This window comes from Physella acuta, unplaced genomic scaffold (assembly GCF_028476545.2).
Source record: "Physella acuta isolate Inbredline_101_S28 unplaced genomic scaffold, ASM2847654v3 ptg001665l, whole genome shotgun sequence".
Lineage (NCBI taxonomy): Eukaryota > Metazoa > Mollusca > Gastropoda > Physidae > Physella > Physella acuta.
Genome location: NW_026733178.1, coordinates 292,491 through 316,553, shown reverse-complemented (window position 1 = coordinate 316,553; position 24,063 = coordinate 292,491). Strand labels below are relative to the sequence as shown.

The window sequence follows — 24,063 nt, the reverse complement described above, 5'->3', positions numbered from 1 at the left end:
TAGGAATGAGATACTAAAGAGTTGGGGAGGGGGGGGGGTGGGTTCAATGGAACACAAGTGTTAAAAACACGTAACCTCCGCACATTACAAATATGAAGCAGCATTACTACGCAGATTGACATTACAATTTGCCGGGTAGACGGTGTTTTCTGTTATAGCGTGCAAGTTGTTTGATAATAATTGCAGCTTAATAACTTGTGTCATGTTTTGTGAATTGATCTCATACATATATAACATATTTTATTGTTATTCAATTTGCTAAATATTTATTATTATATTATTAACATATTATTTAATATTATATTCACTTAATTTGTCGTGTAAAACACGCCCTTATTTTCAGACTTGATAATCTAGGTGGGGTAGAGTTCATTAGTTTCACTATTTACAGCATTTGAAGGGCTAAAACTGCCCGGTCATCAAATTTAAAGCTTTATCTACCTCATTGGCTTAGGCAGGAACTTATAAAGATAAAGATAGGATAGGTTAGAAGGAAGAACGATAACCCTTGCTAACACCATCCTTAGTACCCCAATGCATGACAGTCTTCTACTACCCCTATACATGATCCACCACTACAGCTTTCTTAATCTTTCTAACCTAACTTTAAGGTTTTCAATATGATTCAAAGCTACCATATTTCATTGTTAATCAGTTCTGAGTTGTGCAGGTTTTAAGTATTCAGTTTTATTCTAGACTATAAGTATAATCTGAAGCTACAACAAAGGACCAACACTGTCATTGAAAAAACAAGATTGATATATTTTAATCACATGGAACAATTAAAACAATTTCATCAGAAATACACAAATAAACCTCAGCTTATTCATAACATTATTAATTACAATAAGCTAAAGCAGCATTTAATTAAATGTAATGTGATTAGTTAATTAGGAAATACAACCTAGTATTACAAATACCCTGTCATATTATGCAAATTGTATTCCACTCTACACAGCCTATTTAAAAACGTTGAAAAATCAATCAACAACCATTCAAAATGCAGTAAAACTTATCCCATTTAACTTTGAAGCCATTGTCCTATCGTGTACTGAATCTCTTTCCTAGCCTGGACCAGTTGAATGGGGTCATCAGGTGAGGAGGGATACATGTTGGCACAGTGTGCTGTGCCTGTTGGATAGTTAAGACAAAAATGTTGATGCGTTATTTATTTTATTACACATACTGTCTAATAAATGGATTGTAAATAAAAAAAAAATTAAACTGTTTCGAACATGAAGTACAAGTCATAGAAATTACATTCATCTAGTTAATCTTGTTATAGACATGTGATTGTTACTGTTAAGATCACAATTTTTTCCAAACTTTAAACTTTGTTTACAGACCAGGTGGTCAAACAGGCAGATGAAGTATGTAGAGTTAACCTGTATTTGTGACTTGTGCAAATAAAGAAATAGTATGGTCAGCATAATGCTCAGCTTCCTTTACTTTCTCTGACTAGCCAGGTACCCATTAGAGCTGGGTGGACTCAGGGATGCAGCATACCAACTCTAGATTGGAAACTAAACTAAAGACTCTTGGGATATGTTACTTCAGCCATCACAATAGAACTTTTTAAAGTTATAAACAAGGTAAAAAATAACACTTTTAGTTGAATCGGGTTTCAAGATATGAGGTACATCATTTCAAATTCAAAACAATTAAGATATTTATATAGAGCAGCCGGGCAAAGTGCTGACCACAACTTCCCTTCATATGCCAATGTCTAGAAACATAGGAACTCTACTTCATCTGCCCAATGAATCGCTAGGTCTACAGAGGATTCTTTACTTTTTACTTTAGATACAGCAGCAGAACATAATTTGGTCATTAGAGTAAAACAATCACTTTTTTAGCAGCCACAAACAAACTCTTATTTCATCTCTGCTAGTGGCTATCTAGTCTTTAAGAAATAGTTAAAATATGTCTTAAGTTCAGACTAAAGTTATTTGAATGATTAAATCAGAATTTCAATGAATAATTTTCTAAATATTTTCCATTAACCAAGCCTCCCCTACAACATAACAAACTCACCATTGATGTATATAGCTCTGGCATCAGGGTTCAAATCTTGGGTCACGCCCAGGGCATGCCATGGGTCTATGGAACCATTTGGAAATAAAACTTTGGACACTTTAATGCCGAGTGCACCATAATCGTCATTAGACCTCTTAGCTGTGGCGTTAATTAAGGCATCGTTAAAGCTGCTGCCGAAGATATCTTGACACTGGGTAGTCCAGAACCTGAGGAGGGTCAGGGAAGTGTGAGATATTTTATATTAACTGCAGTCATTATGTACAGGAAACTTTTAACTATACTTAAATTATTTTTTTTTAAATATAAAAACCAAGCACATGAAGAGGTGCTTTAATTTTAATTTTACAGAATTCATTAGCTACATTTAACTTTGATGTAAAAGTAACTCTAGAAATCTATTACAAGTTGAGATATTTAGTTTTATAGTACAGTTGTTAGGTGTTTTAATTAAATTCTTTAGCTATTATGTTTTAATATCATAGCACAAGAAAAGGCACTTTAAATTATACTGTATTATTACCTACATTTAATTACAAAGTAGAGTTAATCAACAATAGAAACTTTGACTCCCAATTAAACTTTAAAAATTTAAACAAGCCAATGTAAAATCTGAGACACAGATTAAAGTTCAAGCTATGAAACGTGTAGATACAAATCACTAAAATTTCCATCAAAATTAATAGATAATATTGGTTTATTGAACATTACCACCTGCCCCCAACCCCCTACTAAATTATCTGTATAAAAGATTGCATAACTTACACAAAACATTTTTTAAAAGGCTAGTGAACATTCATTTAGCTTAAAATATACTGTGTGTTATTTTTTTTAAGAACTATTCTGAACTATATATTCATCTTTAAACAAATTTGTATGCAAATGCTTTTGTTTAAAGATCAAATTATTATGTTAGATCTCTTACTTAATAGGGAAACTATGACCAAAAGGTTGGTTAGGGTAATCCGATGATTGGTAGAAGCCAAACTCTGTACAAGTTTGATACGTCCACTGGCGACCTGTAAACAAAATTCAAAACAAACTCAGTAACATCAGGTTAAAAACATATATATGGTTTTAAAAAGTGGAGAAATTAACAGAAAAAAACATTAAGACAATTCAAATTTTAAAATTTGTAGTGTATGATGTATACATCAAGAAGGATTAGCCAACCTCATAAACAATATAAACTCATTACTTTGTACTTGTTTCTACCAAATAGTACATGATAATTTGATAAGGTATGCAGGTGTGATAATTACCTCCCTCTCCTGCACTTGACGACCAGGCTGTCTGCCTCATACTGTCAATCATTTTGTCATATTTAAAATCCAAGCATTGGGTGGAGTAGACGTCCAGCAACATGTTGCTGATCTGGGGAGTAAAGATCTTTGGTCAGTTGGTTAGTTTACATAGAAAGTTTCAATATTAGGACAGTTAGTTTACATACACAATTATATTCTTAGAGTAGAGACCATTGCTCAGTTGGTCAGTATAAGCACAAGTTTAAATGTTTAGACACTATTGGTCAGGTGGTCAGTTTGCACATACAATGTTAAATCTTAGGAGTAGAGACCATTGGCCAGTTGGTCAGTATACGCACAAATTTAAATCTTTAGAGACCATTGGTCAGTTGGTCAGTTTGCACATACAATTTCAAACTTAGGAATGGAGACCATTGGTCAGTTAACATACAATCGTAGGAGTAGATACAATTGGTTAGTTGGTCAGTTTACAAATTTGAAAACAAAACTATTGACCAATGTAAAGTCAGTTTTGATAACCAAGAAAACTGTGGGCAGCACTTTCAATAGGACCCCAACTAATGTTGGTTATCCATTAGTGCTGACTTTCTTGACTTAGTCCTCTTTAATCCTAGTGGAGCACAGGGCCGCAACAATTCTCTTCCACTTTAACTGGCCAGGGCTGTGTTATAGACCTGTTTTTGAGTCAGCTCAATAAATTCTAGAATTTTTTTTATCCCAACCACTACACCAGGAGTCACTCACTCCATCTGGCAGCTATACTGTTATGAAATCTGTAAAGTTGGCCATTGTGGTGAATTTATAGATTAAATAAGATGACCTCAGACAAATGGTTACCTACCTTGGCATACCTCTGCAGGGGATTTCCCAGAGAAGAATCTGTCATCATACCACACAAGGTATCAATTGTGATGTTAGATCCCACAGCTCCCTGGGTGAGACAGTACAAATATAAAAGAGATCAGTCCAATGTTGTAAACAAAATTTTACCTTTGGGAAGTGTGGGTCATTTAATGAAAAAAATATATAGATATACGTAGACATACATCAAAAGTTTCAAAATGTTTTAATGAGTGTTTAATGAACGTTAAAAATTGTGGTTTTTGTGTTATTTATAATAAAAGTAATATAAAAGAATACATCAAAAGTTCCAAAATGTGTAATGAAAAAAAAATGTGTTTGTGTTTTTTTTTAAAAGTGATTGAATGGTGCTATCAACTTTAACTTGTGAGGATCAAAATTGTAGGTTGTCTCTTGACTAAATGACCACCCACCACCTTCAAACCAGGTGCTGTGCCCCAGGGGAGAGCGCAAGCATAGTAGATACTCACAGGTCTAGTGACAGCAATATGGGAGAGAGGAATGCTAGAAATTCTTCATCATTTTGCTCTATGCCTGAATTAAAAGCACTGATCCTGCTAACTACACACACAAGACTAACTGAATCACAGGGACTGACAATTCATAGTTTGTACCTCAAAGGCTCTGTTATCTTTATTGTACTGCACAACCCCCTCAAAGTTACCAGCAAATGTTGAGTACAGGTTTGCGATGTCATTCTGAATGTTTGGGTCTATTGAGTCACACAGCCTGAAAAGTATTAAATTTTTTATCATCATACTTTTACATTTTTTTACCTTGGTAACATCTGACATACAACCATTAATCATGACAGAGGGGAAGCTAGTTAAGTGCTCACAATATATTGTCTAGAACATTTTATAAAAAATACTACACAACAGAAATGCTAAAACCATCATTCTAAAATGCACCTGAATATGGCTCGATCCATACAAAAGAAAATAATTGTTTTACTCAGCTCATCTTCTATTTATTTGCATTTTTTAGCTCACTTTTGTTCTATAACTTACTGACTGCATAATCAACACAGAAAATGATAACATTTACCCTAAATAAAATTTATTTAATTCATCTTGCTTGGAAATAATTAAACAGTGTTCACAAGTATATGTACAAATTCAATAATAATATAAAGAATTGTAGAGATAAAAAAAATACATGATTTTTTTATGCAAAACTGTATCTGGACATGCTTTAATCTCCATACAAAACTATGAAAGTTTCACAACAAAATATACCTGAACATGCTTTAATCTCCATACAAAATTTTTTAAAGTTTCACAACAAATGTACTGGAACATACTTTAATCACCACACAAAACTATGAAAGTTTCACAACAAATGTACCTGAACATGTTCTTGATTTGTGTCCTCCCTTGAAGTGTTGCCAGGTTGTCTGTTATCATGTTTGTGGCTTGTTGGACGGCTGAGTTGCAGGCATCGGTTCCATCATATGTTCTCAGTGAGTCAGTGACAACTTGCAGATATTCTAGTGACAAAGTTAGTGACAGCTTGCAGATATTCTAGTGATAAATTTAGTGATAACTTGCAGATATTCTAGTGACAAAGTTAGTGACAACTTTTAGATATTCTAGTGATAAAAGTAGTAAGTCAGTGACAACTTGCAGATAATCTAGTGATAAAAGTAGTGACAACTTGCAGATAATCTAGTGATAAATTTAGTGACAACTTGCAGATATTCTAATGATAAATTTAGTGACAACTTTTAGATATTCTAGTGATAAAGTTAGTGACAACTTGCAGATATTCTAGTGACAAAGTTAGTGACAACTTGCAGATATTCTAGTGACAAAATTAGTGACAACTTGCAGATATTCTAGTGATAAAGTAGTGACAACTTGCAGATATTTTAGTGACAAGTTTAGTGACAACTTGCAAATATTCTAGTGACAGAAGTAGTGACAACTTGCAGATATTCTAGTGACAAAAGTAGTGACAACTTGCAGATATTCTAGTGATAAAAGTAGTGACAACTTGCAGATATTCTAGTGATAAAAGTAGTGACAACTTGCAGATATTCTAGTGACAAAAGTAGTGACAACTTGCAGATATTCTAGTGAGAAAATTAGTGACAACTTGCAGATATTCTAGTGATAAAAGTAGTGACAACTTGCAGATATTCTAGTGAGAAAAGTAGTAAGTCAGTGACAACATGCAGATATTGTAGAGATAAAAGTAGTGACAACTTGAGGATATTCTAGTGACAAAGTTAGTGACAACTTGCAGATATTCTAGTGACAAAAGTAGTGACAAGTTGCAGATATTCTAGTGACAAAATCAGTGAGTCAGTGACAACTTGCAGATATTCTAGTGACAAAAGTAGTGACAACTTGCAGATATTCTAGTGATAACAGTAGTGACAACTTGCAGATATTCTAGTGATAAAGTTAGTGAACACTTGTAGATATTCCAGTGATAAAAGTAGTGACAACTTGCAGATATTCTAGTGATAACAGTAGTGACAACTTGCAGATATTCTAGTGATGAAGTTAGTGAACACTTGTAGATATTCCAGTGATAAAAGTAGTGACAACTTGCAGATATTCTAGTGAGAAAAGTAGTGACAACTTGCAGATATTCTAGTGACAAAGTTAGTGACAACTTGCAGATATTCCAGTGACAAAATTAATGAAGCAGTGGCAACTTGCAAATATTCTATTGACAAAAGTAGTGACAACTTGCAGATGTTCAAGCAACAAGAACCAATGGTAACTTGCAGATATTTTAGAGATAAAAGCAGTGACAACTTGCAGATGTTCTAGTGATAAGAACCAATGATAACTTGCAAATATTCTAGTAACAAAAGTAATGACAACTTGCAGATGTTCTAGAGACAAGAATAAAAATAAGAATAAAAATAAAAAAATTACCAACAAAGTTGACCTCTGCGAGCAGCGGGGCACTTGAGGCCACAGCTCCATCCACTAGATGGGGATATTTTAATCTGAACCAAGCTGACAGAGACCCTACAACCAAATTAATAAAAGCAGTTATGAAAAATCATTATAATAAGCATAAACATAAAAACAGAAATCTGATGTATAAGCCTCCTTCATATGAATGTGGCGCTTGAAATATAAGTAAAGATGAAATAATAATATCATATGTTTTGACTCATTACCTAGACATGATCCCCCAAATGTTATGACTAATTACCTGGGTATGATCCCCCAAAAGTTATGACTAATTACCTGGAGATGATCCCCCAAAAGTTATGACTAATTACCTGGAGATGATCCCCCAAAAGTTATGACTAATTACCTGGGTATGATCCCCCAAAAGTTAACACCAATTTCCTGGGTATGATGCCCCAAATGTTATGACTAATTACCTGGGTATGATCCCCCAAAAGTAATGACTAATTACCTGGGTATGATCCCCCAAATGTTATGACTAATTACCTGGGTATGATCCCCCAAAAGTAATGACTAATTACCTGGGTATGATCCCCCAAATGTTAACACCAATTACCTGGGTATGATCCCCCAAAAGTTATGACTTTCACATCTGGATCCCCCAAACTTTCCTTCAGGAACACAATAAACGCAGCAAGATCTGCCAGGGCCTGCTCACTACTGAGGTACCTGAGGTTCTCTGTGCTCATATCCCTGCCAAATAAAACAATCGCATCAGTTCTTGTTATACATCTTCAAACTCTTGCTAAAGTATTGGTAGGGCAGACAAAAGCCCAGATTAAACACTGTTTAACTGGGCAACAGACTCAAATCTTAGAAAATTGAATTGTAGTCTTGAATTCTGGATCTTTCAAAATTTCAGCTTTAGAATTAGGATTTAATTTATCAAGCATTTTATTGAATTTTTAACTATTTAACCTCTTGTACTTTCAGCTTTTGAATATCTATTTTCAGCAAAAAAGGGATGCATACAAAACAATTATATCTTCTAAAAACTATCAGGTTCAGAACAGACTGACAAAGAACAGAACATCCAAGAGAACAAATAAATTGTGTGTAATAACTAGCATTTGATGTTTTTACAATTTTTTTGTCATAGTTATTTAAAATTACTTTCAAAAAGGAGTAAAGTGTCTGGAAGGCAAATTGTTAAAGAAGCAATACCTTTTTAAAATATGTATATTCTAAGATCAGTGCTATTTCTAAAGCTTCCTTCCTTAAATAACAGTTCTGAATTATGTGATTATAGAACTAAATATGTATGGGGGTCAATGTTGTGGTTCAAATACAGAATTTAATTGTAGGCCCTATGTGGGGGGGAATAAATTATTTATATCCGTCTAAAAATGAGACAAAAAACTATTTTATAATGCAAGAATCACTTCTCTCCAATCTCTGCCGTAATGAAAAGAATTTATTTTCAAACCCTTACTCTGTTGGGTGGCTTTTTCCATAGAAGCGATGCTCAAGATTGGCCAGGTAGGCGCCATACACTTTTCCGTACGTTACCCAAGCACCCTCAACCAGCCATATTGGGTCTGCAGCTCCCTCTCCGCCAATCTGCACAAAGATTGGACCTCCAGGCTTGTAGTAGGTGTCGTTAACGAAGTATCTCTGTATGGCAAAAATGGTATGGAGTCTTTTTTTCTTCATCAGAAATAGTGTATTTATCTACATATACAGACTAATCTAAGAAAAATGCTTTTCTACACATAGGACATAGGCTTATACAAAAATACTAATTGTCTTTGCTTTACAAGAGCTAGCTTTAGATAATTATCCCCCTCCCAGTCTTTGTTCCCAGATGAGTTAACAACCTTAATGAGAATACCCAATATAGGCTTACATATATCCCATAGAAGTATTATAAACTTGAAACCCCTGCATTTTATGTACAACTTTGATCAGTGGCGTAGCCAGGATCGTCTCAAGGGGGGGGGGGGTTCCAATTTTTACCCGGGGACAAACTTTTGATTTGCACCCCCTCCCCCCTCAAACTTTCGATTTGCACCCCCCTCAAACTTTCGATTTGCACCCCCCCTCATACTTTTTATATATATACCGAGGGGTCTACTGACTGGGATACTCATATTATAGCTTTGGCTTTTATGTATTTTTACTTTTTGTATCTAGATACTCTTAGAGGCATAATTAAGAAGACAATTAACTTAATAAAACTGTTACTACCTGCTGCCACACCCTCTGATCAGCACCATTAAAATGATCTAACTTCTGGGTGAACCACTGCTCTGGTGGCAAGGTAGGTGTTTTGTAGCTACCTAGCAGGCGGTGTTTATTTCCTAAAGTGAAAGGGAAAAAAACTATGTTTTAACTAGTATGAATGAATAAGCTATGAAATAACTTTGAACGATAATTGATATTTTCCATTTGATTATTTCAACATAAGACATTGTCACTAACGATTGAAACACTGAATGTGGTCTTGTATATTTAAAACATAAATCTTAGCTACTATTTACAGGTTTACTCCTAGAGAGTGTTAGAGGTAATATGATAATGTCATTGCATTTGAAAAAATAGCAAAAAAAGGTGTAGCTTAGATTTTAGATGGATGTGTAAAGATAATTAGTCATACTGTCTGTAGTCACTGTGTCTGATTGTACTCTACTCTCTAATTACTAATTAGTCACACTCTCTGTGTAGGCCTATGGACTGTACTGTACGTGGTAGTAGTTGAGTGTGTAGTTGACAACCTACAATGAATATGACATTATTATATTAGGCCTATACTATAGATCTATTTATATGTATTGAATTTTGTATTGTGACTAGTGTAGTGCAGTAGTTAAATTTAAATCAAGTCAAATTCAGTGTAGTGAGACTAGTGAGAGTGTCAGAGTGTGTGTACTCAGTACTGTACTCGTTGTAATCAAACGTCGGAATAAGTGTCGGGTGTCGTAGGCCATTTCAATTATCCGTTATACTTATTAGATCTATATGGCACATGATTATCACTAGATCTAGATCTATCACTCACTACTAGAATCTACTACTCTGACTCTACAGTCTAGTCTACAGTACACTCTGTCACTACTACTCACTAACTATCACTACTCTACAGTTCGAGATTATCGTATTCGCTTTCTTACCCGGGGTTCCAACAAAGCCACCCCTCGGTCTTCCGTGAAGCATACGTGGTATATAAGCATCACAGCCTAAATAGAGAACAGCTACTAGGCCCAATACAATATTATAGGAGGTAGACATTGTAGATCTGTATTGTTACCAGTTTCTAAATCTAAGTTTTATAGGAAAATATCTGAACGAACGGTAACTCTTTGAACCGGTGGAGTCACATGATTATTTCAAAAGTCACGTTACAATAATCACGTGATGGACTGCTTTGAAGTTTTAATTATAATCTGAAAAGAAGTCAATAACAGAAACAAAAATTACTACATTCTCTACCGCTTTAATTTTGAATTACTATATTTACATAAAAACTCAACATTTTTTTTTAATTTAATTTTGTCATGTATTAAATACGTCATGCATTAGGATCTACAACTTTTAGAAAATACAAACCATAATAATATAAATAGAATGGTCTCACTTTTTTACTGCTCTCATATTTTAAAGTTATTAACAATATGTCTGAACATGGCGGCGTCCATAGTTGCGAAGAATCACCAAGTTGCGAATGCCACATTCAAGTCTCTAACCCTTCAGTGCATCAAACCCTAGACGAATTAGACTTTGAAAAGGGGATATGGACATCTGCTCTAACTGGAGATAACTTAGATGTTGAACAGAAATTAGCTTTGAGCGGCGGATTAGTAGTTAACAAAGCTGACAAGTCGGGCTTTACCGCTTTGGTTGGTTTGGTATTTTTCTATTTTAGATCTAGATCTTGTAGCTTTTTTTAGAGTTTATAGATCGCTACTCTCTCAGTACTCACTTAGTGCTCAACTACGACCCAGTCACTGGGACATAGACTAAGACTGTAATACAGCAGTGTGACGAGATGGTTGATGCTGCCGCTTTAGTCATAATATTTGGTTAACATTTTAAAATGCATCATGTCCCATCTTACATCTTAGGGTAGTCTAGACTCTCTAGAACGCCTAGGCCTGATTAATATTTATTTTTAAATTTAGGCCCTACCCTTTAACTTTAATAATTTTGATGTATAGGCCTACTAATTACCAACATTCCCTCTAAGGCTAAGAGAAGGCTAGTGTGTAACTTGGTTTTTGTTTCTGCTGTGTTCTAAAAGTCTTATACATATTTTATAAAAGGACTGCGCTGCAGTGTAATACACTGCAGTGTAATAAATAAATGCCGAGGTCTATGAATCATATGTTTAAAAATATGTGGGGGTAGTTTGCTAAATCATATTATAATTCTATGCATTTATCTGCAGTAGCCCTCACTTCTTAATTTTTAATAGAACTGAAGAGCCTAGTTGAAAATGTCCATTCAGCTGCAATGAATAAAAGCCTAAGCCTATAGTTAAAGTATTAACCAAGCATGAATATGTTGTATGGCAATGACTTCATTAAGTGTAGTTGAAGCAGGAAATAATAAGCTTTATTTACATATTTTTCTCATTATTTTAACATTACTTACAAGTTACAAATGTCCATTTTCAATGAATTTTGTAAAAAGACAATTTTTAGAAAAAATTTTAATTTGTGAAATTAAAACAAATTACAGCACTATGCCTGCAGAAATGGGCACATCCAAGTATGTCAGACATTGCTTGACCATCATGCTGATGTGAATGTCGCCACCAAATCCAGCAGAGCCACCCCACTGCACAGAGCTGCATATATGGGCCATGCAAAGATTGTGAGTTTACTCTTGCAACATGGGGCAGATCCTTTGGCAGTTGATTGTGATGGAATGACACCGTTACACAAGGTGAAATTAAATTAACCATTAATGTCCCATTCATTCTACCAAAACTCCACCCATGACGGCCCAATGTAAGGAGCATAACTCTGTATGATCAAGTGAATAGTTTCACAAAATATTTGTTTTTGTCTAAATGAAATTGAAAATTAAGATAAAAACTACTGCTTAATGTTGGGAATAAACCTGGCTTTCCAACAGTATTAAATAGAATATATTATATTCGGTAAAAGTACAGTATAAAAATAAAAATGTCGGAGAAAATTCAAAACAGGTCATTTTCGGTAGTCAACTTTATTTATTTTTGTTCAAACAACTATGCATCGAATTTAACAGTTAAATATCAATTTTGATTATGTTTAAGATATATATAATTCATAAAATATATGCCTAGATACGTTTAGAGGCATTATTTTATTTTATTTTTAATATTAAATCTACTAAAAAGAGGACAGATGAGTCTAAAATTTCGAGATAGAAAGAAACTATTATTTTTTATCTTTCAAAAGCGCCATTGAAATTAGAAGACCGGAAAAGGATGCTGAAACTATCCGACTTCCTGTTTAGTTAAAAATTAGGATTTGTAGGCCGAATTGTAATGAAACAAATTTAATTTTTCTATGCGTATTGTAAGCGGGCGGCAGCGGGCGTTACGGGACATTAACGGTGTCGGGCGGCAGCGGGCGTTACGGGACATTAATGGTTAAGCAGTCAATATTCATTATATTGCTTAACATAATCCACTGGGAAAACTAAAGCAAATAATTATTTTATTATTGATTAATGTTAAGTGAGTTTTAATCTATTTGACAAACTTTAGCGCTCAAGATTCCTCAACTTTTTTAAAAATAAGACAATTTGTATTTATACTAAAAGATTAGTGGGCAAGGTATTTTTAAAAAAAATCAGCAGTAATAATATATTTTATGTATACAGGCTGCAGAAAATGGACACATTGATACTGTAGACATCCTAATGAGCAGTGAACCCAAAGCTTCCAGTATAACAGATTTCAAGGGCAGAAAACCTATTGATGTTGTAAAGAATGAGGAAGCAAGATGTAAATTACAACCATGTGATTAAATCGCCAATGTTTTCTTTTATCCATAGAGAAGGATAAAATTATCTATAAATAAGTGTAGTAATTCCATACAGTATTACCTCTGGAGCTACAAAACATACATGGATGAATGTGGTTAGAAGTGTGAATTAACCTGTTGAGTATTCCATATAGTGTAAGTTTTGCTCAATGTTACAACAAAAGATTTACAAACCATGGTTTAACTACAAAACTAAACTGATCTCATATTCTATTTGCATCAAAGTTGAGAAATCTAAACCAAACTGATTTCAATTTCATGAAAACTGTAAACTTAACCAAAGTTATTGATTTTATGATTGCATTTAGTAAAATTAATGCTTGTTTATAAATGTCAAGATCTCAAAAACAGTTGCTCTCTGGACTTAATTATTAAATTACTTCTTTACACAAAAACATCTGTAAAGAAAAGAAAACAATATTGAAATGTTATTTAATTAGGATTGGACATGAACAAATACAAGAAAGCATAATATCCAAATTATGCAAACTTACTAAATATACTGTATTTAAATATTTCAGTCCATAGTCTATATCATCACACATTTTCACCGTCATATTTATATCAATCATTCAAGTTATTAAAAACTCATTAGTTTACAAAAATCTTGACACTGTAAAGAGTAGTAAAAGATACAAATAAACAACTTTACAATTATTTGTCTTGCTACTTTTTATTTACAATAAATGTTTTGGTTCTTTCTCATGTTGCACACTTACAACTTCTTAGTCTATCAAGAAACTTTTAAACATTAAAAACACTTCACAAATGTTCCAAGACTTGTTATATTAGTTCTGTCTGCTAATCTCGTACAAAGCTTCTGTCAATGAAAAATTCACTAGGGGGTCGCTGGATTAAATGATTTAAAAACACTGAAAACTCTTGTTGTCCAACCACACAACCAAAAACCATGTTTGCTGCTATTAACGATAACAAAATGCTTGACTTTGGTGATATAGTGTTTAATAGCTTTAAATACCCCAGACCTTTTTGAGTGGCTGGCATTGGTAATGTGTAATTCTCCCTAGCTGTGGGAAGACAGGTTAAAAATGAAACCAAAAATGAGTAGGCCACACCCATCACAGACTGGTAAGTTCCAGATCGAAGTGAAACACATAATGAACAATATTCCTTTCCTACAAGTACACGGTCCTTGATACCAAATTGATGAATCACGCCTGCTAAAGCGCCAGTTAAAACCACAGATGGTATATAGGTAAACATTGACCGCAGTGTGCCAAGTCTGAAGTTTTTACGAATATTTGTATTGATTATAAAGCCCGATAAGCCAGCAACACCAGTTAAGATATGCATTCCATACTTGAAGACAAAACTGAGGAAGTAAAAGAATTTATAAAAATTAGTTTTCATTACACTCATTGCATATCATTATACAACTGTTTTTTTAAAATTACCGATTAAAAAGATTAAAATAGTTACATTTCGCTTTGAGGTTGATGATTTTCTATACGTTTTTTCTGCCATGATAACACATCATTATCAGACATCAACCTAGCATAAGCTGGAACTGCTTCACCTTTCTTCAGTAAAACTGGTCCATTTGGCTCTTTGATAGATTCCATGGTAGCAGAGTGGGAAATCTAAATAATGATGACAGATTTAAAATACTGTATCAAGATGATAATTTATGAAATAAAGAAAGATTACCTTTTCATGGTTGTGATATAGAACCTACATAACCAATACTGTGATAGATAAATACTGCACCATTAAACTGAAGATTTAACCGAACTGTTCTATTTTGAAATCTCTATATTGGTAAAAACAAATTAAAACCTAAAATCCAATTTTTTAAATTTTCCTGAGTTAATAAAACTACTTCAGCGTTAAGTTTAACTGTTTCTAGAGAACTGCATTTTTTTCATCTTCAATAAAAAAATGCTAAAATCGTAGTCTAAGTACTTCTAACAAAAGAATATCTAAAGAGTCTCTAGTTTTTCAGGTACTTACTTGTACCACCGAAGTGCATACAACGAAGTGCAGCACCGGTTGCTATTGAGACCCAGGTGCCTATAGCCACTATTCGGACCCGGCATTAAGTTACACACTCATACAACCTGTATTAAAATTATACCTTTTATGTTTATTTGATTTTTCTTGAGGATTGACTAGTATTTCATTGTGTTTAATTGTAATTATTTCTTTGGATATGCTAGCGTTAGTTCTTGTGTTGCTTTTTCTAAATAACGTTATATTTAGCTGTATTAAGAAATTCATTAAATTTTTATTTATCGTAAGATGTCGCGGCCGAGTGGACAACGTAGTGGCTCCCGAACCTCGATGAGACCTATGAAATCAAATTATGCTTAACAGGAGAAATTTCTTTTTTTTACATGCACGCTGAATGTTCGCCAGAGAAGTTCATACCATAAGCCAGTATAGAGTATAGACCATCAGGTATTTAAAGGAAGATCTCAATATATAATTTAGAATTACAAGGAGAAAAATTACAACAACAGAAAAGATATTCTGCATCTTAAAAGAATTATTGAATAACTAAATCTTAACAATTTTATTGGCTGGTCCGAATAGCCGCCGAGGCCATTAGGACCAGGGTCCCATCGCAGCTGAGGCTATTGGGACCCGGGTCCAAATATATCTAGATTGAATAGATGCATCCATTGTCAATTGTTGTGTAAGAATATAATTATTAATTAGGGCCTAATAAAACTAAGATAAAATATCATAAAAGTCAGTTGAGTCTGTAGAGTGTGAGCCCAGAGGTCTAAAATCTCTAAATTGAATAGGCCTAAGTCCTAAGTTACTTTTAATTTAAACTACTTTTAAAGTAATATTTATTAGGAAACACGTCTGAAACTGATAGTGATACACTGAGTCAGATCAGAAAGCAACAGTTAAAAGTTAAAATTGTTAAAACATCGCTAGATTCTAGTCTTCATTTATTACTGAAAAGTTTTAATTCAAATGTTTAAAAACAGGTACATAAATGAAACAAGGAAACATTTTTGTATTTTCAAAACATAAATCCTCCTCAAAATGTGAAATAATTATTAAAATTTAAGGAGTCACCTGTTTTTCACTTTACTTTTACTTTTTACTAGATCTAGATCTAGATCAGATCTAGAAATCTAGATCAGATCTAGAAATCTAGATCTAGTAGATCTAGAAAATCTAGATCTAATGTAGATCTAGTTAAAATAGTTAGGCCTAAATGACAAATGACGTAAATGTAGATCTAGATCTAGAATCTAGATCTAGGTCTAGATTCTAGATCTAGATTCCAGATCTAGTCGCGGGCGATTTTACGTAGGCCTACCCAAAACGATAGATTACCAAAACTTAGCCTACTTAAAAATTAGTTTAGTTATTTTAAAGCTACTCTATTGATTCGACCACCAGTAAATCAAAGTTCATGTTTTAGATTTAGCTCAAAAAGTTTACCAACCTACAATTTTAACAGTAGGCCTAACACATTTATTTGCCCACAGAAGGTCGAGAAATATTTAATTTTTTATTTGAGAAGAGCTTTCGAAGATTATTAGAACATTTATTCGCAGTTTTAATACGCATTGGATTATTATTAATCTTTCGTTTTTTTCTTCTTTTTTGCATGTATAAAATGTAGGCTTATTTATCTTATAAAATATATTAACATTAATAAAATGTAGCTAATAATTTAACTAGGCCATAAAATTTAATCAACAAAAACATCACTATCACGTTTGTTTCATTACCCTTTATATATTAAAAATTAATTTCATCATAATTTATATATTTTCTCACTAGTCTTCGAAAACTTCCCTTTTCATTCGTATTTTACCGAGTCTATTAATATTTCTCTTTAAAATGAAAGACAAACATTATTTTGTGAACTCTTTAGATTATAAGGTTTAGAACAATTTCAAATCATTCTAATGGTTAGAACAATTTTCAAATCAAATTACAATTTAAAGACCTGTGTACTGCCAGATTACACAGGGAAGAGATAGTTTAAATCAAATTTAAATTTATTTTTCTAAACAGACACAACAGGAAAGAATCTTCTAATGATAATTAGTATTTCATTACTTTTTCAGCTGTTTCATCTCTACCAGTTTGGGACCTACAGATAAACTAAGGGACGTAACTGGGTATATTTTTTTTTAAATAACACTAGCTGTTTATGGTTCCTTTGAGGATTTTGTTTTTAGGTGCGATTCTCCGAGCCATGACAATCTACGGTTGCTATGTGTCTGATTTCTCGCCGATGCCATTATCTGATTGACATTTTTTTTTTACCAGTGGGAGTCACTCTAAGTGACATCTGGTCGGCAAGGGACTCGTTATTTAACCCTTTCCAGTTCACAGAGGATAGGAAACAGTTGAACACAGTTTTCTCCTTGGGGGCTCTTGAAACTTTCGGAGGGGGCAGACACGGGTAAAATTATTTATATTCTATATAAATTCCAGTAGCGTAGCGAAGGGGGGGGGGGCGGTGGGGACATATGTCCCCGGGCGCCGAACTTAGGGGGGGGGGGGCGCCAAAATGGGTTGGAAAAATAAATTGAAAGGTTGAGGGGGGGTGCAAATCGAAAGTTTGAGGGGGGAGGTGCAAATGGAAATCTCGAACGGGGGGGGGGGGGGGTGGGGTGAAAATCGAAAGTTTGAGGGGGTTGCAAATAGAAATCTTGAGGGGGAGGGGGGTGCAAATCGAAATCTTGAGAGGGGGGGGGTGCAAATCGAAAAGTTTGTCCCCCGGCGCCGGGAGGGTCGCTACGCCTCTGATAAATTCTATTTCGTTCGAGGGGTGGGGGGGGGGGTGGGGGGGCTTCGACTCCGGAAGAGCTGCCTGAATGAAACACTGCCTTTCTCACGTTAGGAAAAGTAAAATGTCATCATAGAAACGTCATATACTTCATGGACCGTCGGGTTCGAAATGATCCTTTACTTAACATTTTAACTATTTATAATGGAGCCACAAAAAAAAAAGGAATAGCCTAACCATCAACTAATAAAAAAGTTAATTTTTTTTTATCTGATGAGTTATTAGGCAACTTTAACAATTAATTGTTAATGGCTTCACTAATTATCCGATTATGTTAAGCGGTCGTGATATCCCGAACAATTCTGTAACCAGTGTTTCTTTCGTGCATCTCTCCTGCTATCATAAGGGGTGCTATCATAAGAATAGAGATATCATAGAATAGAGATAATTTCTCTTCAAAATTTGTTATATATGAAATAATAAAATGATATCATAAGCCTACTCAATATTAATTTTAAAAAAAAATGGATAATCATGTTCAGAACACCGCTTTTTATCTGGATATATTATTATGTATCTGATACCATGGGAATACTATAGTACCATAGTATCACTTCATATGCCGAGGACTATGAATCAGATGAACTCTACTTCATCTGCCCAATGTGTCTTGGGCACTAACGGGATTAAGAGAAGATCTGATACCATCAAGACAACAATTCCTGCACACCCCAAGTTTTCATCAGTGTTAGAATAAATTCGAACGAGAAAACACCAGCACATAACATAGATCACAGTCGTAGCCTAACTTAAGATATATTTTTTTTTAACAAAACGTACAGAAACTAAGCGAATATTAGTATTTGACTGGATAAAAATAGATGATATCTAATTTCTTGCTCCATAATAGTTTACTTTCTCTACCTACCACCCCACCCCCAGTTTTTCAACAGTGTAATTAAAAGTATAGCTTACAGAAACAAAGCTACTTAAGTACCTGGAAATAAATATCTGATATACTTTCTTGCTGCATAATAGTTTTCCATCGCCCATCTACCACCCATACCTGTACATTAGTGTCATTATCTAAGTGAGCGTTGAAATACTAGCGCTTAGCTTAGCTAGGATATTTTTTTAAAAACATAACGTACAGAAAAAGCTACTATTAGAACCTATCTGGATTTAAATATCTGATGTCTAATTTCTTGCTCCATAACAGTATACTAACCCTCCCCTACCACCCCACCTCCACTTTTTCATCAGTGTCCTTGAAACTAGCTGAATTAATACATTATATATATATATATATATATATATGTATATATATATATATATATATATATATATATATATATATATATATATATATATATATATATATATATATATATGTATGTATATATATATATATATATATATATATATATATATATATATATATATATAAAATATATATATATGTATATATATATATATATATATATATATATATATATATATATATATATATATATATATATATATGTATATATATATATATATATATATATATATATATATATATATATATATATAAAATATATATATATATATATATATATGTATATATATATATATATATATATATATATATATATATATATATATATATATATATATATATATGTATATATATATATATATATATATATATATATATATATATATATATATATATGCCTATTTACACATATATTTAAAACTTATGCTGCAACGGGTATCTGCCAGAAAATAAATATCTGATATCTACTTTCTTGCTCCACAATAGTTTGCCACCCCTCGCCCCCTTACCACCCCACCCCCACCTTTACATCAGTGTCACACGGCCAAGCGGCACAACCCCGGCTCTGTTCTCACTTTTAGGTCAAACCCGACTCGGCCATAGAGCACCCCCTCGCCTAAATCGTGGGAACCAGTTTGGCGAGACACAGACGAGAGAGCCCGTCCCTGGCCTACACAGACGACACGTCCTGTTTCCCCAGGTGTAACGGGTGGCGACCCTACAGGTAGCTTAACTCTAACCTAACTTTAATGTGTGGGAGATTAACACATCAACGCAGGCCTGACTTCATTTCGTGGTTTCTGTTGGATTTAGACTTTTGTAAGCTGTTTTGAAATTTGAAATAAACATTTTCAACTTTAAATTACATAATGATAAAGGAGCAGCGATTATGTAAGTTTTATTTTTTTGTATGCGTTAGCCAAAACTTGGCCTAAATTGGAATAAGAAAATAACTTAAAGGTGTGTTGTTATTGTTGTTAACTTTCTTGTTTCATAGTCTGTTTTTTTTTTAAATCTGGCTAAGTGTGAATGTTAGTGCTCCGTGTTAAGCTAGATCTAAAAAGACTTAATTTTAAATAGTCGGTGATTTATGCGTCGGTGATTTATGCAAAGGAGAGTAACCCTAAGCTCCACAGCTAGATCTATATGCGACTTTTTAATGATGAAGTGTGATGGTGGGGAGGGTATGGGGGGTAAAGATCGTCCAAAAGCGTGACGTCATTTATGAATGATCCCTGATTGTCATTTATCTGTATTAAAAAAAGATCCGCATGTTTTCTGATGCTGATATCCAGATCTAAATTATCTGCACAACATAAACATAACACACATTTTAGTTCTATTTCTGTTTGAAAATTGAGCAGTCGCCCATTGTAAAATATTTTTTTTATATATAATGCTGTGCTTAACATTCAACAAAGTGTGCTACATATTTTCTTTAATCTCTTGCACACGGGTAGCTATTCAGTAGCTGTTTAGGTACGGCTAAGAATAGTAACCGAACTTTTGTATTATGGTTTAAGGAATGTCGTAATTTATTCAAAAATATCTAGGCCAATCTTGTCTTGGAGTAACTGTTTACATTGGAAAACGTAGCCCGCGTTTTCCGTGTACGTAATGGCTTAGCGTTGCTTCATTTATCATTGTACGAGTGTAATGTGATTCTTAAAAGATTATCTGTAAAAGTTCGTGGAAGAAGTGACTATAGAATATAAAGTGATATCTAAAACTGTGTTAGTCTATGTGTCGTACTGATTTTGTCTTGTCTTTTAATGAATGTGTCTGTTTTTTACTTTCTCGTATATACGATGTATAGAGAAAGTCTTGTAATCGTGCAAAAAAAAAAAAATCGATATTTTTACAAATCTCGACGTTTTACACCTCACTGATACGGAAAAACATAATTTTGCAATCTTGTTTATCATTAAGTTTGTATTTAATTGAATGTATCTGTCTTTTAATGAATGTGTTTTATACTTTATGTGTCCGTCTTTACTGAATGTGTCTGCTTTTACTGAAATTGTCTTTTACTGTAGGGCCTATGTATCTGTATTGTACTGTATGTGTCCGTCTTTACTGTGTCTGCTTTTACTGAATCTGTCTTTTACTGTAAGGCCGATGTGTCGGTCTTTAACTGCATGTGTTCGTCTTTAAGTGATCATATGCTGTTGTGGCAGAAGTTTCTTATGTTTTTTTACGTTATTTATTTCATAATGGATATTGTATTTTTTCTGAATTTTTAAATTGGAATGTGTGCCTTGTATTTTACTTCAAAAGAAAGTGCTACTACACGATTAAGTGTTTGGTAGAAGATATCGTTTTGTAAAATCTAAAATCGGGCAAGGCTCAAGCTAATCTCCTAATCCCACATTCTTTGTTATAGCTAGCTATAAAGATTGACTGTGCGGAGAGCTGTTTGTGAGATTTATTGTCTACTTGATCTTCTGTAGTATGGCAACTTTAAACTAGGGGGAGCTGTGTAGATGGTGGTATAGATAGATTTAGCTGGCAGTAGTGTTCATTCTAACGACTATGTTAGAGTAGATAGGTACGCGCTGTAGCTTTAGCTGTCAGTAGTGTGAAATCTAACGACTTTGTTAAAGTAGATAGGTAGAAGAGATAGTTTTGGCTGTCAGAAGTGTTAATTCTAGCGACTGTATGCTAGGGTAGATAGGTAAGAGCAATAGGATTTAATAGACCAAACCCAAAAAGACTTCAGTTTCAATCTTTGCTGATTGATAACAAAGGTGCTTACGTTATGCATTAAGGCGTTTCTACATAAACAATCGTATCCTTTCATTTTTTATGAATTACCCATTCCCCTTCAACAACTCACTCTAATGTAACAAGTCATAAGAAAAAGCCCTCCCTTCCACACAATAATCGCGCCTTTAAAAAAGTAACAAAGTTCCATCTCACCGTTTACCTCATTTAAAATTAGTTTAACCCTTAACAAATAATATTGTTCATAATGTTTGTTCTTAAATAACACACTATGTATGTTTCGTCTCATCTCTTAAACTACCACCCCCCCCCCCACACACACCATTCGATAAGTACCACAACTTCACAAAAGTAAGACACACCATCCGCCACCAACAACACCCCCCCCCCCTCCACTCCATGTATGTGACATCGTTGATGAACGGCCCTCGAGCACATACTGGTATGAATACCCAAATATATATAAGCCCAAAAGTCTAAAAACAAGAGTAAAGCCATACTTGTACAAAATTTCGGCCTTAATACATTCTTCAAATTGTTCACAGAAAAATAATGGAAACATCTATTTCAGTTTTTAATATCAACTATTGACAAAGTGTTTTAATTTTTTTTATTTTATTTTCCTGTCATTCATTTTAAAGATAAAAAGAAATTATATTACTTCTTCTTGTTAGAAGAGTGACATTTATTGCCGGTGCAATAGGTATTACACAGAAGATTATCGAAGTTTTTCTTGTCACCAACTACCAAGCTAATTAAACGCCTTTACACTCAATCGCCACGTCATCAATCACAGTAAACACAAACACTTGTGTTTTATCAGTCATAAATTTCGTTACTACTAAACAATCAGAGTAGTGAAGACTCATAGCTGAGAAATGCTTCTCCCCCCCCCCCATCCCACCTTTGTGTAGAGCGTTTTACTGACCATCTGTCCCGGTAACCAAGGACGCTGCTGACCACCTGTCAACAAGTCGGCCATTACAGCGTCTACCAGCTGTTTCCGCCCGTGACGTAGTCTTTGTTGGTGGCTAATGACGTTTTTTTAAGGGGCGGTAAATCTCCACTAATTATTTAGTACCTTGTGGTTGCAAGTATAGAAATTTGCCTCTTGACTAGAACAATATGTAAAATGTAGAGACATTTTTTCTAAATTGCTATGTTAAAAATTGCAATACGGTTTCTTATTTACATATATACGTTCCATGCATTATTATTTAAAGAAAGTGCTTCACGTAATCTTCCATTAGAAGGTGCTTGTCTATCTTATTAGAGACACTTCATTATATAAAAAACAGTATTTTAAATTGCTATTTTAAAAATGCAATATCGTTTCTAATTTAGATAAATACATTCAATAAATACATTCCATGCATGACTATTTAAATAAAATGTTTCATGTACTATTCCGTTAGAACAGGGGTTCCCAACCCCGTGCCCGCGGGCGCCATGGCGCCCGCCGAACGATTCGTATGTGCCCGCCTCTCACTATTCGACAGAGATAGAATTTTTTCATAAACATTATTGAAAGGTTGAAGGGGATGGAAATCGAAAGTTTGAGGTGGGGGGGGGGGGGGTGCAAATCAAAAGTTTTGTCCCCGGGTGACGGGTAGGGTCGCTACGCCTCTGGAAGGAGTTTGTCGATTTAAAATAGGTGGTGCCCGCCACCCTACCGATATTTTAGAAAGTGCTCTAGAGTTAAAAAAAGGTTGGGAACCCCTGCGTTAGAAGGTACCCATGTATATTAGGACCACTCAAGACACATCGATGTCTAACCTTATCTATCTATACCAGATATTTTATGACGACATGGGTAGCCTTACTGTATAGGACTTGAACATAACAATGCGTCGTGCAGTGTAGTGTAGTTTTCCTGTAGTGTTAAATGATAAGGCTGCAACATCTAGAACCCAGAGACACTGTCAAAGTGTCGTGTCGTTTTCTCTTCTAGTCAGTGTGTCGTGTAGTTTTCTCTTTTGTCAGTGTGTCGTATAGTTTTCTCTTCTAGTCAGTGTGTCATGTAGTTTCTCTTCTAGTAATTGTGTCGTATAGTTTTCTCTTTTGTCAGTGTGTCGTATAGTTTTCTCTTCTAGTCAGTGTGTCGTGTAGTTTTCTCTTTTGTCAGTGTGTCGTATAGTTTTCTCTTCTAGTCAGTGTGTCATGTAGTTTCTCTTCTAGTAATTGTGTCGTATAGTTTTCTCTTTTGTCAGTGTGTCGTATA

The 24,063-nt window shown here is 34.1% G+C and overlaps 3 protein-coding genes across 3 annotated transcripts; 1 reads left to right on the top strand and 2 right to left on the bottom strand.

The window, feature by feature from the left end:
* Positions 1 to 744: 744 nt before the first annotated feature.
* Positions 745 to 10,400, bottom strand: LOC131929735 (putative serine protease K12H4.7). Its single transcript, XM_059286084.1, has 12 exons — positions 10,207 to 10,400; positions 9,284 to 9,396; positions 8,529 to 8,710; positions 7,653 to 7,789; positions 7,052 to 7,147; positions 5,508 to 5,649; positions 4,775 to 4,889; positions 4,141 to 4,230; positions 3,297 to 3,408; positions 2,960 to 3,053; positions 2,035 to 2,243; positions 745 to 1,131 (listed from the first exon to the last, which is right to left on the bottom strand). The coding sequence occupies exons 1-12, from the start codon at positions 10,322 to 10,324 to the stop codon at positions 1,022 to 1,024; spliced, it is 1,518 nt and encodes a 505-aa protein (XP_059142067.1). The 5' UTR covers positions 10,325 to 10,400; the 3' UTR covers positions 745 to 1,021.
* A 273-nt stretch (positions 10,401 to 10,673) lies between these two features.
* Positions 10,674 to 13,497, top strand: LOC131929732 (ankyrin repeat domain-containing protein 39-like). The gene is made up of 3 exons (XM_059286079.1): positions 10,674 to 10,932; positions 11,774 to 11,980; positions 12,908 to 13,497. Exons 1-3 carry the CDS (start codon positions 10,708 to 10,710, stop codon positions 13,052 to 13,054), a joined length of 579 nt encoding a protein of 192 aa, XP_059142062.1. The 5' UTR covers positions 10,674 to 10,707; the 3' UTR covers positions 13,055 to 13,497.
* Positions 13,498 to 13,872: 375 nt separating this feature from the next.
* LOC131929730 (uncharacterized) lies at positions 13,873 to 16,511 on the bottom strand. The gene is made up of 4 exons (XM_059286078.1): positions 16,499 to 16,511; positions 15,043 to 15,149; positions 14,512 to 14,672; positions 13,873 to 14,404 (listed from the first exon to the last, which is right to left on the bottom strand). The coding sequence occupies exons 3-4, from the start codon at positions 14,652 to 14,654 to the stop codon at positions 13,873 to 13,875; spliced, it is 675 nt and encodes a 224-aa protein (XP_059142061.1). The 5' UTR covers positions 14,655 to 14,672; positions 15,043 to 15,149; positions 16,499 to 16,511.
* Positions 16,512 to 24,063: the final 7,552 nt, after the last annotated feature.